General features: G+C 36.1%; 1 protein-coding gene across 3 annotated transcripts in view; it reads right to left on the bottom strand.

Moving 5' to 3' along the window:
* The window catches only part of LOC136040964 (uncharacterized), a 78,920-nt gene that overhangs the window by 16,763 nt on the left and 41,178 nt on the right, over positions 1–20,979 (bottom strand). For all 3 annotated transcript variants that reach the window (XM_065725439.1, XM_065725430.1, XM_065725447.1), the window contains exons 2-6: positions 16,968–17,510; positions 11,646–11,832; positions 7,014–9,409; positions 4,276–4,365; positions 1,220–1,344 (exon numbers count right to left, since the gene is read on the bottom strand). In XM_065725439.1, the coding sequence (XP_065581511.1) occupies positions 1,220–1,344; positions 4,276–4,365; positions 7,014–9,409; positions 11,646–11,832; positions 16,968–17,508 (3,339 nt within the window). In that variant the 5' untranslated portion in view covers positions 17,509–17,510. The remainder of the gene's footprint in view (positions 1–1,219; positions 1,345–4,275; positions 4,366–7,013; positions 9,410–11,645; positions 11,833–16,967; positions 17,511–20,979) is intronic.

The raw sequence follows: 20,979 nt of genomic DNA, 5'->3' as shown, positions 1-20,979 counted from the left end.
TCAAATGGCATTTCTTTTGAGCTGATTTTTGCGTTTTCCTAGAAGGTAGGCTACAATATTTTCCTAGCAGGTAGGCTAGAATATTTTCATCGACTGCCCTTTCCTGAGCTTTACCAAGAAAATTCTGCTCCCTTGAATTTACACATTACAATGATATATTCCATTAAAACAGGATATATTGATTTCCGGTAGAAAACGAGAGAAGCTAAATAGTTTTTGCAAGATTTCTGAAAAAGTGATCGCCCAATCAACTCTAAGTAGTTTGGCCACACAAACTAAAAATGTTTAGAATGGACAAGATAGGGTGACACTTGAAAAAAATTATAGAGCGTAGACAAATTTTTCTTGTCATTTTTGTTCAAATTTCCAGCCAATATTTTTAATAAATTCTGCTTCATTAGGTAAAGGCATATAAAAATTGGGAGCTTTTAATTTTCCATTTTTTAGGTATTTCGCTTAGAAATTTCGCGACTTCGATTCTTAACTTGTTGGAATTCACGAGGAAGAGACTCGTATTTATGGAGTTGTTTTCAGCCCCTGGCTTTTGTACTTTAATAGAGACAAAAGAAAATAATAACACCAATTTAGCTAGTCGTAAAGACCATATTCAAGTTCAGGACAGTTCCCTTTAAATAAGATAAAATGCAACTTTAAGATCTAGTTTGGATAGTCCAGAATGTCCCCTCTAAGGAAAAGAAAAGAAACAACATCTGTTCAAAAAGAATTTTCTTTTATCAACAAAATAAGAACTGTTGTCGCGTCCAAAAACATCCATAGCTCAAAGGGTGTAAGATGTACAAATTTTAAATATAATTAGTAAGCATAATAGTCAAGAGACCATATCCCCGAATATTTTCCAAGCTGAAAAATTTGAACTGAATTTATCGGAGCAAAGAAACCAAATACAGATACATAAATACAGATTGTTAAATATCCGAAAATCCCAGAGGACTCCTTGGCCCGAAAATTGGGCCAAATGTCGTCTAAACCGGGAACGACACCTGTTCGATGGACATGCTCAGGAAACTGTAATTTCCCTGGAAGGCTGATTTTACTAGCTCTGTAAACCACGAGTACCAGAACAAACAGAATGCAAAGAGAAGAAAACCTTGTACTTTATTAAGCTGTACTTTCTCCGTAATTTAAAAGACATAGTGCCTTATGAATTTGAAATTTAATTAAAAAAGAAAAAATAATAAAAGAGATAAGTTACTCCTACCTGTCCCTCAAAAACTTCAGTGTTGAATAAATGAAATAAATGCCCTATCAATTCATCTTTCCTTTTTTTGAAGTTCCTGATATAATCAACTGCTTCTGGATGTCGTTTGGAGTCCTCCAAGTCCTCTGAAAGATAAAAAAAAGTGTTTAAAACTTCATCGACCAATAAGAAAAATAGCTGAAAAATACGATTAGCTAGACCTCTGGTCTAGTGAGCGTTGCAGTAATTATGACCCATGGGTATAAGTTGGGGAGCAGCACAAGGGGCAAGAGTGCAACAAAGATCCTAGCTCTTACTTTTTACCGAATTTAAACAGGATCCAATAGGCTATTCTATTGGATACGAAGAACTAGAACGTAACCTTACCCTCTTAAAGGTCTGATCGAGCCCAGACACCCGATACCATGATTATAGCTTTTGCCCAGTTTAGTTGAAAGAATCCTGCCTGCCTGTCAAGCAATTAGGCCGACTTAAAAAGTGACCTCAAAACCTTTTCCCCTTCATCCGTAGAAACTGGATCTGGCGAAGACCAAAAAAGGACAGAGATATGTGCCTTGCTCTTAGTTTCCACAATTTTGATTGGGACCCGCGTCACTGTCGGGTGAATGTGCGTATTACAAGAATTTAAGACCCCTCCCCCAACCCATGCAAAGGTCTGGTCGTATTTGGACCCTGAACAAACACAATATGAAATCCAGCACTCCTATTCCGTCCGAATTTCATTAAAATTTGATAACCCGTTCTGGTAGATGTTCCGATTACATGGATATGCCGCTCCCCAATTACTGAGAAGGGTAAGCTCTTGAACCCGAAAAACATGAGCGGGACAGTAGCTCCTCCTTTCCATAAGGTTTTACTAAAATTTGTATTTTAATATCCTTAGCCTTAGTAGTAGTCACAATAGAAGTAGTAGATATAGCAGTAGTAGTAATAGTAGTAGTAGCAGCAGTAGTAGTAGCGTGCATACATTGTCTTTTCGTCAATTGTTCATCCCCCTCATCATTCCCTAAAAGTTCACATTTAACACCGTAAGCCATTCTGAGATACGCCCTTTTAAGAACCTGCTTGCACAGAGTGTGTTTTGACTTAGTTCAACTTTCCCCTCAATAATTCCTGAAGTGTTAACTTTCATATCCTTAGCCTTAGCAGTAGTAGATCTTATAATGAGTGTAGTAGGGGTAGTATTAGTAGTCATATTAGTAGTAGTAGTAGTATTAGTAGTAGTAAGCATATGCTGCCTTTTGATCAATTCAACATCCCCCTCGTCACGCCCTGGAAGTTTTAACTTAGCACGCTAAACCGTTCCTAAGATGTTACTGTGCCCTTTTGACAACCGGTATGCAAATTGTGTGTCTTGATTTAGTTCAAATTCCCTTGAACATGTCCTGAAATTTTAGCTAAATTAAAAATCAAAGCAGTAGTCACAATAGAAATAGTAGACCATTAGCAGCGGTAGTAGTAGTAGTTGTTGTAGCGTGCCTATGATGCCTTTTGGTCAATTGATCACCCCTCTCATCATTCCCTGAAAGTTCCAACTCAATACTCTAAGTGGTTTCTGATATATATCTTTTTTACAACCCGTATGCCTATAGTTAAACACTATTGATTTATTTAAACATTCTATGAACCTTCCCTGAAAGCTTCACTTGACTGCCCTTGGCCTTTTTGGACACAAAAGGCCAAACATGCCCCCCCCCCTTTTCCCGATAAAAATACTATATGGTAATAAGATAAGATATTTATTTTTTTTTAAAAACACTATCACACGTCCCAAAGGGCCGAATTCGGACTTCGGAGTGAAAATATCCTAAACGACAGGAAAACAGGAAAACTGGCAAAGAATGCCAAAATGACTACGAAAAAGGTAAATAATGGGCGAATAGTATAACTTACAATCCTTGCTCAAAAAGATGTAGGGGGGGGGTCAACCCCAGAAGCATAGTTGTTGGACATTTCCACTATGCTGAAGAAGAAGGTTATGGCGAAGGACCGTAGGAGGGGGACTGGTTGCCCTACAAACACTTGTGGTGGCTCTCACAAAACTCTGGAATTTTCAATTCATAATCGACTGAGCCAATTCCGAGGTTTCTCAGACAAATTCTTCCATACAAAGTGCCTTGGTAAAGGCACTTTATGTCCACATTATGCCCACTTCGTTCTTTACTTAGGCGATGCTATTGCGCTCCCTAAGATATCCTCACGACAATTAGATAGTAATTTAATTACTGAAGCCCTTCCGTTCTCGAATTTATTTCAGTATGGTTAGGTTCTCTTTTTTTTAATGTTTACAATGGCTTTATCTTGTTTGTTTACAGGAGTAATGGTTTCATAAAAAGGTTATTATTCAGCACTACTTTAAAGGATAATTACGATCTAAGCAAAACGAAGAAACAAATTGAGCAGAAATGGCCTAGAAAGGAGAGATAAACAAGGGTAAAATTTCGAATCTAAGCTCAAGGATTCTAGCAGACAAGTTAATCTGGGGCGGATCATACCATATTAACATACAATTTACAATTTCACATGTTAACAGAAATACTGAGCATTGTTGCTAGCTCCAGTTGCTTATTCGACCTTTCAGTTTTTCTGTCCTTTGAATATATCAGTAGTAAAATATACTCGATTCAGCCTAAACAGCGAATTTGGATTGGATTCTAAGTAAATAATATGCTGCTAATCTCGGTGATTACCTGTCTTTCCACATGAAATAGCTGAAGGTAGTTTTAAAGGAGCCTAACTATAGTTTTTTGAAGATTCTATCTTCTGCAAATATGAAAACTGTATTATTTTTAGCTTATAATTGCCTGCGAATGTGATAGGTAATAGCCAGGATGCAGCAAATTAATTTTGTCACTTCAGCTCAGGTAGACGTGTCATGGTGGAAACCCCATATAGGGATATTAAAATATACAATAATAGACCACCGAAAGGACTGCTATATCAGAACTAAAGCTTGAAGCTATAGAAAATTACACTTAATCCCACTATACTTATATTAAAATAAGAGTTCTGAAAACTGAAATGTAAAATGGGCAAATAGATATTGTATACTTTACCATTCAAGGATTCCAAGAAAGTTGCCTTTTCTAAGTTTTCCACTCGCTGAAATTTCTTGATTTTTTTCTGTGTCGTACTACCCACGTTTCCTGAAACATGAGAATGCATTAGGAATAGAATCAAACTCCAAAATAAATACACGAAGGCGAAGAAACATTATACTTAGAAAGGAAAAATAACATTAACACAAAAAGTTTATTTTACCACTAAATATACTACTGTGCTTACTAATTTTTAGACACTATCCATTTACTAATATTTATGTAATGGTCTGCCCATGTGGATACATAAGATCGGGATTTTGTATCAAAGTCCAACCTTGCTCAAGCATTCTCAGTTCTTTTTACATTCACGATTCAGACTGGTATTTTTTCCCCAATTTATTTATCTTTTTTTTTTAATCTCTAAGCCAACCAGGATACCATTTTTTGTATCTACTCGTCTAGTTGAAAGCTACGATAGAAGGTTTGACTTTTGTCTAACAGTTTTTAGCCTTGGAGGTATTTACATCACGTTTTCACAAATTGTAGATATCTCTCCTCCCCCCCCCCAAAAAAAAAAGGTTTGCGGGCATCCTGATCCAGGAAAAATTATATGGAATGCTAAAATCTTGAATGTTACCTACCTATTGCATTAAAAATCTCAGTAGCGAACTCTGACTCAGACTTTTTTTTTTGATTTCCGGACCCATTTTTTACCTGATTTATATACAATTACAATTAAAGAGTTTTTATTTGTTATTGTTTTAGCGGATTTTTAGCTCTCTTCCCATAATTCAATCTATTCTCAATTTTGCACACGAGCTCAAATTTTTCTTAAAGAATTGCAGTAAAATCATTCAAATGGCAAAACAAGCCATTTCACAAAGCTTAGTTTAAAATTGAAATTAACGACATGGAATTAGTATTGCTTAAGGATGCTCATGTATCAGATAATACTATAATTGAGACACAGAAAGAATTTCTTAATAAATCACAACTTAAAACCGGTTGAACACATTGTCTTTTCAGTTTTTTATTGGACTTAAAGCACCATTGGTATCTTTAAATGCTCCATGTAAATGATGTTCAAGGGTTTTGCATCCTGATTCCTTATCCTGGATCACCATGACCACAGACCTGTTGGCGGATGAACAGTAGAGATTTTCTAAACTTGTCAAAACACGACAAAAATATCTCTGAAACTAAAAGCAAAAGGACATAATGCAATCATTCTCCTTGTAACTGACAGCAAGAGGACACAATTAAAACTACTGGTATCCTGGGTCCTGGCTGGCCGCAAGCGTGGGACTGCACATAGACGAAAATAATGGATATAGACCCTTCTTATCCTACTGTTAATTCTCCAGTTAGCCTAGACAGAACAACTAGCATTGAAGTTGTCCAAAGGTTCACCTACCTGGTCTCTACAATTTTTTTTCAGGTGAATCGCTTCTCTCCGAGCTGCAAGCAAGGATATCCAAAGCGTCTTCTGCCACGGTCAGGCTGAACCGTGATCTTTGGTGAAAACTGAACATCGGTCGTTCAACAAAACTGCGGATTTTCAAACGGTTCTGTAATGCTTTACGGAGCTGAAACATGCCATGCATCAACCGCAACACTAAAGGTCATCGATATATTTCCGACGAGGAGCCTGAGATGGATCGAAGGTCTAAGGTTTGATTTCATGAATAACTAGAAGCTGCTGCAGCTCACAAAGCAGTCTCGGTTTTCCATCCAAGCAGCTGAGCGTACCTTACGATAGTTCGGACGCCTACTTCGAATGCCCCTGCACTTACCCACAAAATGATATTTGACTTTGATCCTACGGAAGCCGTTTGGAAGCGACCCTGCGGCCGACTGAAGAAGCGGTGGTCTGACAGCCTGTCCGAGTTTCTGGCGATGCCAAACCTCAGACCGAGCGAAGCACAAACCCTCGCACTGGATCGAAGCAGTTGGAGGAGGCAGACGTCACTCTATACGCCAAGCAGCGCCCGGCAGGAGACCTAAGTAAGTAAGTATCCTAGGTCGCATTGTTAAGATTCTTTAAATTTTAGGAGATTTTTTTTTTTTTTTACAATAGATCTGTTAAACTCAACCCACCTCCTTTTTTAGTCCGGTTACAATTCAGCACTTGGTAGTCAATAAATTGACCAGCCTTACTTAACACTAGTGTTTCCAAATATCATTATGGTCTTAAAAATTGCTAGGTCTAACGCTGGGTGTTTGATCTTCCTGACTCAGTTGACTTCGCTCTATTTCATCTGCTAGCTCATATCTTTGGTATGTTTGCACAATTTCGAAATTAGACAGCAAAGAAGCAAATTCAACGAAATTCCAGTGTACTTTGTATTCTAAATATGAAAATCATTACAAATTGAGTATTCTGTTTTTTTTTTATTGAGTAATGTTTGTTTATACAGTTTTATACAGCGTTCAGTACAACATTCTACCAAAAATGGCTTAGCTATTTTTTTTTTTAGTACGTACACGGAAAAACAGACGCTTGATTTTAAATTTATCTAGAAAAGTGTTTTCCCCTTATTTGATTCTTTATTATATAATTCTTGTATCAACAATTTTCCCCCTTTTTTGAGGCATTGGATGTTTTGTTCTGTTTTGTATTACCAAGCTAAACTGTCAAAGCTAGAAACGTGAAATTTTGCAAAAGAATCTTGGAACCATGGGTTTCTCTGACTAGAAATTCAAATTATCCTTCCCAGATTAGTAAATAAAGCATGTATGAAACAAAAACATACCATTGATATTCACTTGAATCGTTTCTAGTATAGGTTTCATAGTTGGTGTCTTAGGCACAAGCTCTTCTAATGAACAGTGAAGCATTCCCCCGATTTTTTTATTTTCCTTGTCAGACTCGTCGCTGCTCCAATTATCTTCTAGTTTCTTCATATCAGCCTTTCGATTCCGCCTTTTCTTTACCTTGACTAAAGCTGGAGTATAAGCCGGTGTGTCACAAATAGATTCTTCAGTCTTTAGTTTCCATGGTGGCGAATGAAGTGTTAAGTCAATTATTTTGTCTTGTGGAATATCTTGATTTTTTTCAGTTACTGTCCAAGTTGCATGATTGTCAGTGGACTTGATGTCAAGCTTTGTTCTATCTTTTGGTTGCAAGTATACGAGCTCTGAAAATGATGTCTCCAAGTCTATTGGGTCTCCCCCATAGTTTTCTTCTTCAGATTTGACCATATCATTGACTTTATAATGATCAGTTTTTGCTTTTAACCGCTTAATCCCAGATAGTTCAACATGCAGTGATATATCATCTGTAGCGTTAGATATTCTGTCTCTAGATATGCTTCTTGTTCTATCTTCAACCAATTTCTTTTTCTTTAAGTCCAACGACACTCTATCTTCTAATAGAGGAACATTGACGATTCGAGTGATGGTACCGTCACCTTCATCAGAAACAAGATTCTTAGGAAGCTGACAGCTTATTTTTTCGCCTAATGATGATACACATTTTCTTAAGGTTTGTGATCTTAATTCATTCATCCTCTCATCTAGCGGAGGAATACTTACAATTCGTGTTATCGTGCCATCAGGAGACACAAATTCACTTAATTTTTCTGATGAAGCTTTGTCAGTTACTATTCCATCTTTGCAGGCAGCTGTGAGATTGTACACGTCTAAGCTGTTGTCTTTACTTTCAAAGGCTAGAAATTTTTTAGAAATATCAAAATCTATATTGACATGACAAATTTCTGGAGTGGATGAATTCGAATCAGACAAGAATTGATTCTTTGACAAAGATTCCATATTGGCATTTGAACTTAAAAAAATTGTATTTCTATTTCTATTGTGAATACTTTTGTCAAAACGCCCACGGTATTCATTACCATAACCAGTCAAGTCCCCTGAGGATCCTTTACTATTAGACAGTGCTTGAATTTCATTTTTCAATTGTAAATCAAACTCTATGTTAGAAGAATCAGCTGAAGAACGGTGCATGAGTGTACATCCTTTCGCCGTTAGGCGTTTTCCCTTCCTCAGTGTGATACTCGATGCAAGTTCTTTTGGAGGATTCGATTGTAAATCTAACTCTTCGAAAAATTGCAGAGAATCAGACAGTGTTTGAAAAGCGCTCGTCACAACTGGATTAATTTCGTTTACCTTTGCGTCTAAAGACGAACCACTTAAGCTACTTTCTGATAACGTGCTCCTTATTTCAAGACGACGAATCTCAGAGCAGGATGAGCTTGAGAACGTATGATGGTCTTTAACTAGATCAGTACTTTCCGATAACCTTCCATTGCAAGTCAATATTTCAATCGTAGCATGTTCCTCACGTGCAACATCACTTCCAGAAGGAATCGAAGAATAATTAGTGCTCAAATTTCTTTTCGAAGATTCAGCATCATCTGAATCCGAATAAATTATTTTATTTGAATGTTTTTTCTCATCATAACTAATGCTTTCATTATTAATAACCGTTTTATTTGCATTATTGTTTCTTAAGGACACATCAGCTTGTCTCAATTTATATTCACATGAACTATTTGAACAATTTGAGGAGGACAAGTTTTTCCTTGTAGAGTCAATGGAGACAGACTCTTTTTTATGATGTACAATGACCCTGCTACTTTTATGTTTGAAAGAAAAAACTGTACTAGAGTTCTCTTCAGAAGTATTCTGATCGGTACTTAAAACATGTTTTTTGTTCTGTTTGTTATGTCCTCGCGAACAAGAGGAACTTCTAATTTTCAACTTGTTCTTTCTTACTGCAACATTATCAGTAGGAGTGCATACTCTTTCAGGAGAGCTAAATTCAAATTTAGCAGTATCAGAAGATGGATTTTCTGAATCATTTATTTCTTCCTTTTCACTAGAATAACTACACGTCGAGAAGGTCAAAGCATCTTGCTTAACAAAACCCGAAAAGTCAGTCTCATCTTTAGATATTTCACTCCATGAGCTTTCGGCTTCTTGCTCAAGGAATGAGTTGCAGCTGTTTTCAGAATCAGGTGCCAAGGAGGAGCATTCATTATCCACTGATAGAGCCGAGTTACTTTTGCATTCACTTGTTTTCGACGCAACCAACTGATCGGATGAATATTTGTTAGACAAGGCATACGAACTTCTACTATTGGAGGTCGATAGACTTGAACGATGTATTCTTTTCTGATGCCCAGAAGACCTAAAATAAAAAAAAGAAGGATATGTACTCCATCAAACTGACTGACAAAAAGAAAAGGAAGAATAGAAAAGAGACTTATCAACTAAAAAATGAACTAGGATTTTTATTTAGTTTAAAGGAAACTAAATGTTTTTCAGCAACAACCATTTAGCAAAAGTAGCTGATTCAGATAATTTACAAACTTAGGTATTTGAATATTCAACTGAAAACTTTTATTGAGCTACGGTAGCTAACAGAAGGTACTTGGTTTTCAGCTTGCAGATATGAATCGAAGAATCTTGAATTCATATCATCCTTTGTGAACCAGACCCTGACTGACATTAAATGCTACAAGATTTCGAAGAAACGTAAATTTTAGATCAATTTCTCACAAATCCAGGGTCTACTGAGAAGTCAAAATTAGCTTCTGTTCGAATTTCAAATCACAAAAATGATGGTATTTTTGCGTTGTTTTTAATGGGACGCAGTGTGCGAAATAAAAACTAACTGTACTTAGTTCTAGGACAGTCATTCAATAAATTAAGACCAATCTTTAAGAGCTCTAAACAACCCCGAGCCAAACGGAGGTGCTATTTACGAAGTTGAGGAAGGAGATCAAACCACAAGAGGACTCCAGTATTTATTTACCGAAGCATCATTGGCTTAAACACTTCAATTATAGAGACTTTAAACTATATCGACCAATAAATTCTCCGATTTACCCATTCTGACAGATGATCAAACATCGTAAGCGAAATTTGCATGCAACTTAATTTGGTTGAATACAGTGACCTGATCATTAAGAAATTTCCAAATTTATACCTGAAAGTTGAATCAGAAGAGGTGCAACATGTTAGTATACGGTCTGAGCCAGGGACGCTCAGGACCCTGCAATTATTTACACCAGATTAGTTCCATGACTCTTGCTTCAGCAAGGTACAACAAGCTCATCGTTCTAATAAAATTTATCTATCAAGTCTTTGCTTCGAAAAGGGCTGCTGGAAGTTTTTTGGTCCTTGCCCAGAGGGTTGCAGATAAAAATACGGCTGACACAAATCTTTGTACATTCCATATTTCAACACCACATAACAAACCCACTTTTTGGCTAAAATTTATCAATAAAACCTTTGGTTTAAAAAGGAGTATTCGCATAATTTGGGGTCCTTCCCTTGGAGGCTACACATGTCATTCTGATTTTGGTGGCATCTTACTTTACCTTTTGACTGTTCTGATTAAAATATCTATTTCACAAATTTTCATATGATAACGTATTGGGTCGAAGGGGTGCTCGGGGGCAATAAAAACCAATTAGGGTGTTTGGGTACCCTTACATCAATTCCATCAATGAAAATCTAAGAATTTATGATCGAAAGAGCCTAAATCAAACTTTCTATTGTAATGCGTTTCATATCATTGGGCTGAGAAAATAAAAAATAAAACAGGCACATGGGAGACATATTGCTCTTTACTAAGTCAACTCTACAGCGTCATGAAAAAAGAAAACCTTTTTAATATAACTATTTTCCCTTTATTCTGGGCGGGACCCTTGGACCAACTTCAGGAGAGTTCTTGTTCTTTTTCTCACTCTTTTTGCAAAGGAATGGATGAATACTTTTATTGACTTTCATGTTGAGGACAAGGTAACGAAAATATATTAAGCATATCGACTTCCATATGGATCTATATCACAATCTCTTAAAATTTTAAATTCAATCGACGGATGTTTTGAATCTGACGCGTTATCGTGTTGTTTTATTGGGGGATGTCAATATGAATTCGATTTATTAACCATCTAAAGAATCATCAGATTTTATATCGATGAATCCTTCACAGAGCTTATTCCCCGCAGTATATTTTCGAGCACGGGAAGCACTGAATTCCACTACCTTAATTGATAATGATTTTATTACTTGGGCTGTTCTAACTCTTCTATTTTGCAAAAATATCTTAAATTTAGATATTTGGATTTTTCGATGCGTCAAATCCATATTTTGTAGACATTTTTCTCCTACGATACAGTCTTTATTTTGACAGTTTTAAATAACAAAAACGGGTGATCAATAAGCGCGTTATACATTATAACGGTATTTTAAAAATTGTCAAAGGAAATGTACATTTTCAATTTGTGATTTGAAATGCCTTAGACTGTTGTAATGCTGATGGTTGTGATGTGACAAAATATTGAACCCTAGAGTGGCTTTTCTCCAGCACAGCCTTTAGGAAGTTAAAAGTAATATTCGCCTTCTTTTGAACTTACTTAGTAACTCCGGTTTGATCTTTAAGCATCTCGTCAACATATGTTTTTTTCATGTCTCTTAGGTAAAAATCTAGACTGTCTTCGCAGGGTTCATCATCGATAAAGCTAGAATCGTAACAGCTGGAAGTGCCGCTGTATTCCTGGCGATTAATACTTTCTTTCTTCGGGCGACGAATACTTTGAAGAACTAAAATTAAGAAAATTTACATCTAAAGATTGACACTAGTAAAAAAAAGATCAATTTTACTACCAAAGCCCGAAATTTTACTATAGACTAAATTTAAATATGGAACGAGCCCATTCTTCATAGACACATTTTATGAAAAGATGGGCATATTCCGCATTAATGAAATCAGAGTGACGTAAGTATTTTCATCCGGTATAATTAGGGAACACAAAGTGGGCCTTGGCCCCTCTAAACCAGGAGCATTTCTAACAAAGTTGGTATTTTACGATTTTCTGCGCTTATATATAGGTACGTATTTCACAGAGGGTGTTTGATTTCCACCGAAGATGGTATTTAAGTGGATACGAGCCTGTTGATTATAGGTCTAACACTCAAACTGTAATTTCAAACTAAAATATACAGATCATCCATTTAAAAAATGGTGTCTGATTTCGAACAAAGTAGGTACTTAAGAGTTTTTGAGCTTGAGACTCGCTAATAATGCAATGCAAAAGTCCAAATGAGAAGACGTTATGTAGTCTACATATTTCACGAATAAATTTTCATTTCAACCAAATTCACTGTTTACGAATTCCTGAGTTCTCCCAAATCCAAATACATTAACTAAATATTCCATAAAGGGTGTTTGGTTTGCATCGAAATTGGTGTTTAAGAGTTTCTGAGCTTGCTGATTGTGAATACGAGCCTAACATTGTAATACGAAAGCCAAATCCAAAAACATTAGAACAAATATCTCAAATGATATTTATTTCCGACTCAAATTGGTATTTATGAGTTTCTGAAATTACTCATTACAGAACTAATGTTCATAGTGCATTGTACAAATAATAAATTAAGACATTCGCCACACATTTCAAAAATGGTTTAAGATTTCCATCAACGTTGGTACTACTGAGTTTCCAAGGTTGTTGATTACAAATGTGAGGCAAGTCCAAATCGAAATTAAAATATCACATAATGATGGACGTGTTACAGCTTGTTGAAATCAGAGTATTAGGAGGATTTTGAACCTGTATTACGGGAGGGCCCAAAATATGGCCCTTTCGTCAGTCCCTCTAAAAACCTCCGTACCAAAATTCGCATTATTAACAAAGTTATGCCTATTTTGGCTCGCAATCATTTCAAAATTATTCAGGGAACGGTTTTAATGAGCAGTTAACGTTCATTAGATCATTTGACGACAGTTCGGAAACAAAACATGTTAAGCATAAACCACAAAACTCGTCCTTTGGAAGAATATGGGAAGGGAAGCCCCATCTCCTCACCCCTCTGATTGCAGTTGTATTCACAAAAGATCTATGAGCTTGTTGATTCGGAGGCTAATGTTGTAATATACTACACGTGTCAAAAAAACAAGAGCTAAGAGCTCATATGGCACTTGTGGCGAGGCAAGAAGAGCTAAGAGCCCTAAGAATCAATAGATTGATTTAAAAGGAAAATCAGAGGCTTAATGCCGGTCAGGATTTAAAATAAGAGCTCTGAGTCAAGATGTCCTTCTAAATATCAAAATTCATTAAGATCCGATCACCCACTCGTAAGTTATAAATACCTAATTTTTCCTCTCCCTTTAGCCCCCCAGATGGTCGAATCTGGGAAAACGACTTTGTCAAGTCAATTTGTGCAGCTCCCTGACACGCCTACCAATTTTCATCGTCCTAGCACGTCCAGAAGCACCAAACTCGCCAAATCACTGAACCCCTCCCCCCAACTCCCCCAAAGAGAGCAAATCCAGTACGGTTCCGTCAATCACGTATCAAGGACATTTACTTATTCTATCCACCAAGCTTCATCCCGATTCCTCCACTCCAAGTGTTTTCCTAGATTTCCCCCTCCAACTCGCCCCAATGTCAAAAGATCTGGTCGAGATTTGAAATAAGAGCTCTGAGACATGAATTCCTTCTTAATATCCAATTTCATTAGCATCCGATCACCTATTCGTAAGATAAAAATGCCCCAATTTTCACGTTTTCCAAGAATTCCGGTTTCCCCCTCCAACTCCCCCCAATGTCATAGGATCTGGTCGGAATTTGAAATTAGAGCTTTAAAGCACAAGATACTTCTAAATATCAAATTTCATTAAGATCTGGTCACCCTTTCGTAAGTTACAAATACCTCATTTTTCCGAATTACCCCCCCCCCCCCCAACTCCACCAAAGAGGCAGATCCGGTCCGGTTATGTCAGTCACGTATCTTAGACAGGTTTTTATCCTTCCCATCCAGTTTCATCCTGATCTCTCCGCTTTAGTATTTTCTAAGATTTCCGCCCCCCCCCCCAATGACGCTGGATCCGGTTGAAATTTTAAATAAGAGATCTGAGTTACGAGCTCCTTCTAAATATGAAGTTTCATGAAGATCCGATCACTCCTTCGTAATTTAAAAATACGTCATTTTTTCTAATTTTTCAGAATTAACCACCCCCCAATAGAGCGGATCCGTTCCAATTATGTAAATCACGTATCTAAGACTTCTGCTTATTTTTCCCACTAAGTTTCATCCAAATCCCTCCAATCTAAGGGTTTTCCATGATTTTAGGTTCCCCCACCCCAAACTCCCCCCAATGTCGCCAGATCCGGTCGGAATTCAAAATAAGGGCTTTGAGACACGATATCCTTCTAAATATTAAATTTCATTGAGATCCGATCACCCGTTCGTAAGTTAAAAATACCTCATTTTTTCTAATTTTTCAGAATTAACCCCCCCCCCCAACTACCCCAAAGAGAGCGAATCCATTCCGGTTATGTCAATCATGTATCTAGGACTTGTGCTTATTTTTCCCACCAAGTTTCATCCCGATCCCTCCACTCTAAGTGTTTTCCAAGATTTTAGGTTTCCCCCTCCCAATGTCACCAGATCCGGTCGGGATGTAAAATAACAGCTCTGAGACACGATATCTTTCCAAACATCAAATTTCATTAAGATCTGATCAACCATTCGTAAGTTAAAAATACTTCATTTTTCTGTTTTTTTCATTAACGGGCCCCTCACTCCCCCCTCCCAGATGGTCAAATCGAGAAAACGACTATTTCTAATTTAATACGGTCGGGTCCCTGATATGCCTGCCAAATTTCATCGTCCTAGCTTACCTGGAAGTGCCTAAAGTAGCAAAACCGGGACCGACAGACCAACAGAATTTGCGATTGCTATATGTCACTTGGTTAATACCAAGTGCCATAAAAACAGAAAAGCACCAGGAATATCTTTTCACAAAGAGCAGACACGATTTGCTTTGCTGAAATTTGAGCTATCCCTGCATTTTAATTCTCTATGATTGGAGGACTGGGAGTGACCCTTAGGGCAATGCCCTTCTGAAAACCTCCCTTCTAATCCCAAATTTGCACATAAAGACATGTTCGACTCCTTTCTCCTCATGACGCTTCAAGGATTGCCAAGTTAATTGTCTTAAAAGACTAGATATTAGTGATCAAAGATCATTAAAATCTCAACATGACAGTCCGGAATCAAAACACATATTTCATAAATGGGGATAAACTTTAACCATAAAGTTAGTATTCAATTAAGCAAATCTACACAAATTACAATTATCAAATTACAAATCTAGGGGTAACTTTGCAATAAAGACTGGTATATCAAAATAATTAAGTCAAAATTTCAAAAACAGAGGGCTTACTCCATTTTATTGGAACCAGGCATTTAAAAATTTTCAATATGTATGACTGAAGAGTACTAAATGGGATCATTGGAGCCGTAAAACCTACAACTTCTCAATGATCTTTAGAATGGTTCTAAATGATTAAACCCTAATCATTTTAGATCGTGGAGTGACAGCATGGAATAGATATATGAATTCACAAATAGCACTTGATATCTAATTTGGAATTTCTAAGCACGTTAATTACAAATTTGTGGCTACTTTTGTCATGAAAATGTCAAAAATCAAACTAATGGAATTGTACGGCATTGCATGGTGTAACATGTTACACCTCATTCAAATCAAAGTCATGCACGGATTTATTTTCCGTACGATTCGAGGGTTTGAGTGAGATGCAAAGGTCTGTAGCCTCTCGTTAGCTTTTCTGCTCATACATCTAAGAATCCCCTTTCAATTTTTAAAAAAATGCCTTGACAGTTCCCTTTGGTGTTGAGAAAATTCAATAATTGGTTCTTTCTTTGAGACAATCAGCCAATCAAATCCAGTTTAATTTTCCAATTAAAGCACAATCAAAATTTAGCAATAAATTTAAAGGTAGGCCACCGTAAATAAGGGTAGTCCACTCATTTTTAGGAGGAAAAGAAAACATTTTCACACCTATTTGGGATCAAATCCTGTTTCCAGTAAAACTAAACAACAGTTTAGCGATTAAAACCAAGAGTACCCTTCGCATTTATGGGAGACGCAAAACCATATTTATATTAAACTTTTTAAAGTAACAGAACCTGATTCTTTTGTAAATTTTTCAATTACAGCTAAGAAACAACGTTGAACCTTAAAAAAAGCAAAATTTACTCTGGAAAGGAAGGGAGTGTTGCCCCCTCTACCTTCAATAAATATGACACCAATATATTACTGCGCGATAAAAGAAATATTTTCCTGTTTTCAACGAAAGTGTTGGAAACTTTGGTGTTTTCAGCAAAACTAAGCATAACAATATGGCGGCACCATGAAGGGGTTGGAATAAAAAAAAGGACTCAAAAAGAGAATCATAATAATACTACTAATCACTGCATCTGATACAAAAAGCAGACGGAAACAAGCCCAAGTAGAATAATAAACTTGTAAGTAAGCTAGAGACCTTAAACCTAACTACAACAAAATCGAACCGCCCACTTTCAAATCAACTACTCCAGTAAATAATCAGCAGAGAAAACTGACCAAGAATATACACTGTTATTTTAAATTAGATTGCATGTAATATCTAGCTAAGAAGATATCTGGATTTCATTACAATTATTTTTCAATTTGACCCCTTGATTTTGAAGTAGAAGCAAACCTCAGCACAGAGCTGGTCATTTCTTAGTATTAGGAACCTTAAAATGAATACAGACTTAAGTGTCAATCATGGTTTCGATTAAAAAAACATAGGCAAACAAAATAGAAACTAGAGTCAGCTCACTGAGCTAGCTGATCTCTGTGGACGCCTCAACTGATTCTAATAAGCTAATCTCTGCTAACTTACACTTTTCAAAGTTTTCGTTATCAGAGTTAGAGGAAGATGAGTCACTTGTGTCACATTCATCTTGTAGTCCTTTTATTCCCAGCGATTTCATTTTATTTGTTACACCATCCAAGTCATGACCTTTAGCTAAAATACTACTGTCATTATCACTAGATGACAGGATAGAAATCCCTGATATATTACTTGAGCTCTGATCATCTGAAGCAGAGACAATAATACTTTCATTTGCTTCTGGTAAGATTGTTTTCCTAGCAGAAAAAACTTTCCTTGGTGATAGTTTTAGGATTGATCTTCTTCTTATACGTTCTTCCTTTTTTGCTCCTGAATTGCATGTTGATACTTCAAGAGCTGCGTGTCCATTTCTTGGAGCAGTTTGAAGTCTATCATTCTGCCTTGCTTTCAAAAAGTAGTCAGTAAAATCAATTGAGTCTCTATACGTTCTGTCAACTTCAAGCGATGCAGACGACAATTTATTTTCTTGGGGGGTTTGGTTCGTAGTCTTTTTTCTTGAAAGCTTGGATACTGTGGACGCCTTACTCATTTCTGAAAAAAGAAGACAATTATGACACTTAGATCTTCACTATCACTGACAGAGGATAGTAAAGCCCTAACATTTGATAAATGTAGTCAACTTAACATTAAACCACAGTATTAAAGGCGAAAGAGGACAAGTAAAAAAGGTTTAACAGTTAATCACGTCTATAAGTTGACAGTAGAGAATGAAAATTTAGTGAAGAGCAGGGGCCTCCTCCCCCCCCCTTATAGGCCTACCGTGTAATGGAAAACAGTGCAGAAAAACTATTTTGTTTGTTGCAATAAGATTCTCTGCTTCATACCCCAGAAAATGCCAAAAGAAAAGTTTCAAGTTTGCTATTACAGGCAGTGATTACTTTTTTATTATTATAGCTCTTTGGTCCTTCTTTCATTGGCAAAAATAAAAGTAGAGGTTTCTTAGCAGCTACCCCAGCCCCCAGCCGGCTAAAATTTTGGCATAGCCTCTAGATCTTTAGGTGTCCCTATAGTGAAGATTTTCCATTTTTATCATAATTCAAACCACATAACTTATTTCGAAAAAGAGGAGGATATATCAAAGAATAGTAAACACTTTACAAGTAAATTTAACAAGTTTGAATATTCTGAATCAAAAATACCAACCTTTCATTAAAAATACCCAAATATATGCCTCTTCCACGGTAACATATGCAACAGTTTTTCCTGAGACCCACGTAAACGGAAAGTTTTTGCAAAATCGTAGTCATAACTGCGACTACGACTACGAATAAGCCCCGTGTGAATGGTCAATAGAACTTACAGTCTCTTGGTTTGGAAAGCCAAGAAAATCAGTTTTTTCCGTGCAAAGCCCTTATGTAGCCTCTTTTTCCGTGCTTTCCTTCTTCACTGCTAGCAGGGCACACGAGCACCATAGAGAGCTGTTTAAGGGCACATTTTAGAATATACTACTATTTCTAGTACCAATTGCAATTAACAAAACACATCATTTGAAAAAGAGTATTTTTTTTTTACAGATAAACTTCATCTTCGTATACAAGATGACGAATGACTCCATGTTCTTAGATTATAACCATAGACCATGAATAGCAAAGAACGAATGTAGTTTATTCTTTGCTAGTCTTGCTAAGAAAAAGCTGAAGGCTTTTTCTGGTGTGTAATATATGTTAAAGGCACTCTTCAATTATCTAAAAGTGATTATTGATATAGAACAAGCGTTTTCCCTTAAGGAGTGACTGGTGTTTGTAAACAACAATCTTACTATTCAACTATGAAGATATGTTTTTAAAAGGGACAGTGTTTAGGTGTCCCTTTTAGGTGACCCGTTTTTAAAGGGACAGCGGGTCATAAAAAATGACCCTTTTTTAAAAGGGACAGCGCTTAGGTAGGTAATCCTACTTAAGAAGTGTTTCCATGTCTCTTTATCATGGGTTGCTACATAGCTGATTCATTTCTGGGTTACCAATTTTAGACTCGTTCCAAAAAGAGAACAGCATACAGATTAAATAAAAATTAGTTGTAAAAATTAGTAATCTGTAGCATTTTGCAATCAAAAGGGGCTGATAACCCAAGTTTTACACTTTCGTAGTAGAAAAAACAAAAAACGACCTCTGGCATTCTTCTCTATGTATGGTTAATTATCCAAAAAAAAAATCCCTAAAAAGAAGCTTTTCAAAGAATGGTAAAGAACCATATTAAGATTAAGACAAGAAAAGTTTTAAAATTTAACTTGTACAGGCAAAATAAGCTTTCATGAATGATTCTTACATCTTATAAGACTTATTTATTGAGTATATTTTAAATGATTTCATATTTATTGAGTGATTTATAATCAGTGTCTATTATCTTTGTTTCATATGATTATTTTTATTTAAATTTTTTTTCGTTAGGGGTTTCTTTTATTCTTCAATGGGGATTTCTGGTCATTTTGAGCTTGAATTATTATAGGACTTTTTTTCTGCTGGTCGTAAGTTTAGTATAAAATAACACGTTCAAACAGAAAGTAAGGAGCAGCATTAAAACTTAATACGAAAAGAGATCATTCCGTATATGAGGAGGGATATCTCCTCCTCAATACATTGTTCTTCACGTTTAAGTTTTTAGTAAAAAAAAATCTTATTCTATTTAAACAGCCCTTGTGTTTCAATAGTCTTTTTGAAAAATTTGGGACAAAAAAGTCAAACTTTAGCGAAAAAAGTTTCAAGGAGTAGGAACCTCCCCTCATGTACGGAACAATTTCTTTTCGTTTTAATATTTTTTTTTTGCTACTCCATGATTTCAGTTGAAAAAACGTGTCATTTCTTAATGACTTTCTATCGTTTGTCAAATAATGCCTGGAAATCTGCCTCCAAGGATGGACATTTCCATCCTCGCAGAAGATTACCCTGGAAAATTTCCTGCGTACGATTCTACCGGAGAAATTTTGTATAGCCTACTTTTATTTGAAAGAAACTTACTTCTTATTTAATTTCTGATTTTTTTCAAATCACACCAGAAATCCCCCTCTCTGGCGACAATTTTTCCTGTAAATCTTTCTCACCCCAACATAGAGTTTATCCTGTGGAAAATTCCCCTATGGAGAACAATAAGTGAATTTTGTAACTTGCACCCCTTCCCCTGGGGATGTGGGGGGGGGATCATGATTTCCCCAGACACAGATATTGGACCTTTCAACTATGTTGAATGAAATGGCTCTCTTAAAATTTTGATTGGAAGCCTTTGGGGAACAGGGAGAGGGCTGGTGGCCCTCCAGTCTTTCTGGTCACTTAAAAAGGACACTAAAACTTTTAATTTCCGTTTGTGTCCCGTTCCTTCTTATCTTCTAGCACCATTGCTTTGATATATATATATATATATATATATATATATATATATATATATATATATATATATATATATATATATATATATATATATATATATATATATATATATATATAAGCACACATCCATAATCTTGAAACCTCGACAGTAGGTGCTCTGATATAACGAATCAGATATTGCGATTCTTATCAAAATTCCTTAGCTTTTTGGAGGTGTTTTCCTCTTTTTTGCAAATCATGTAAATTCCCTCAGACTCACAGTTTTTTATGAGTAACAATAAATTTAATGAATTTAACATATTTGGATTCACCATAGAAATCCAATTCTTTTGATGTATATATTGTTGTCAAATTCTATTTTTTAGAGTCTGGGTCACTATTGGGCCGAGTCATTCTTTTATTTATAGTTCACTACCATGAACTGTTTGATATGGCTCTTTACCTTTCTTTTAACAATGTCCTTCTAGGAAAAGCTTTTTTAAATTAGATCTCTCTAGTTTTTGAGTATTTGACTAAAGAATTAAAATATCCAATTTTAATGTTTTAGTTCTGGCTAGTGTCTTTTGATTTATTCGACTAAATACTATTAGCAGTTTCAAAAACAGTGTATATAGACCCTCACAACACCTGAGATTCATATAGGGTCTTCTGATTGAATTCAACATCCCTACAACATGCTT

This window comes from Artemia franciscana, chromosome 2 (genome assembly GCF_032884065.1).
Source record: "Artemia franciscana chromosome 2, ASM3288406v1, whole genome shotgun sequence".
Lineage (NCBI taxonomy): Eukaryota > Metazoa > Arthropoda > Branchiopoda > Anostraca > Artemiidae > Artemia > Artemia franciscana.
Note: the sequence above shows the minus strand (reverse complement) of the source record. Positions and strands in the feature narration are given on the sequence as shown.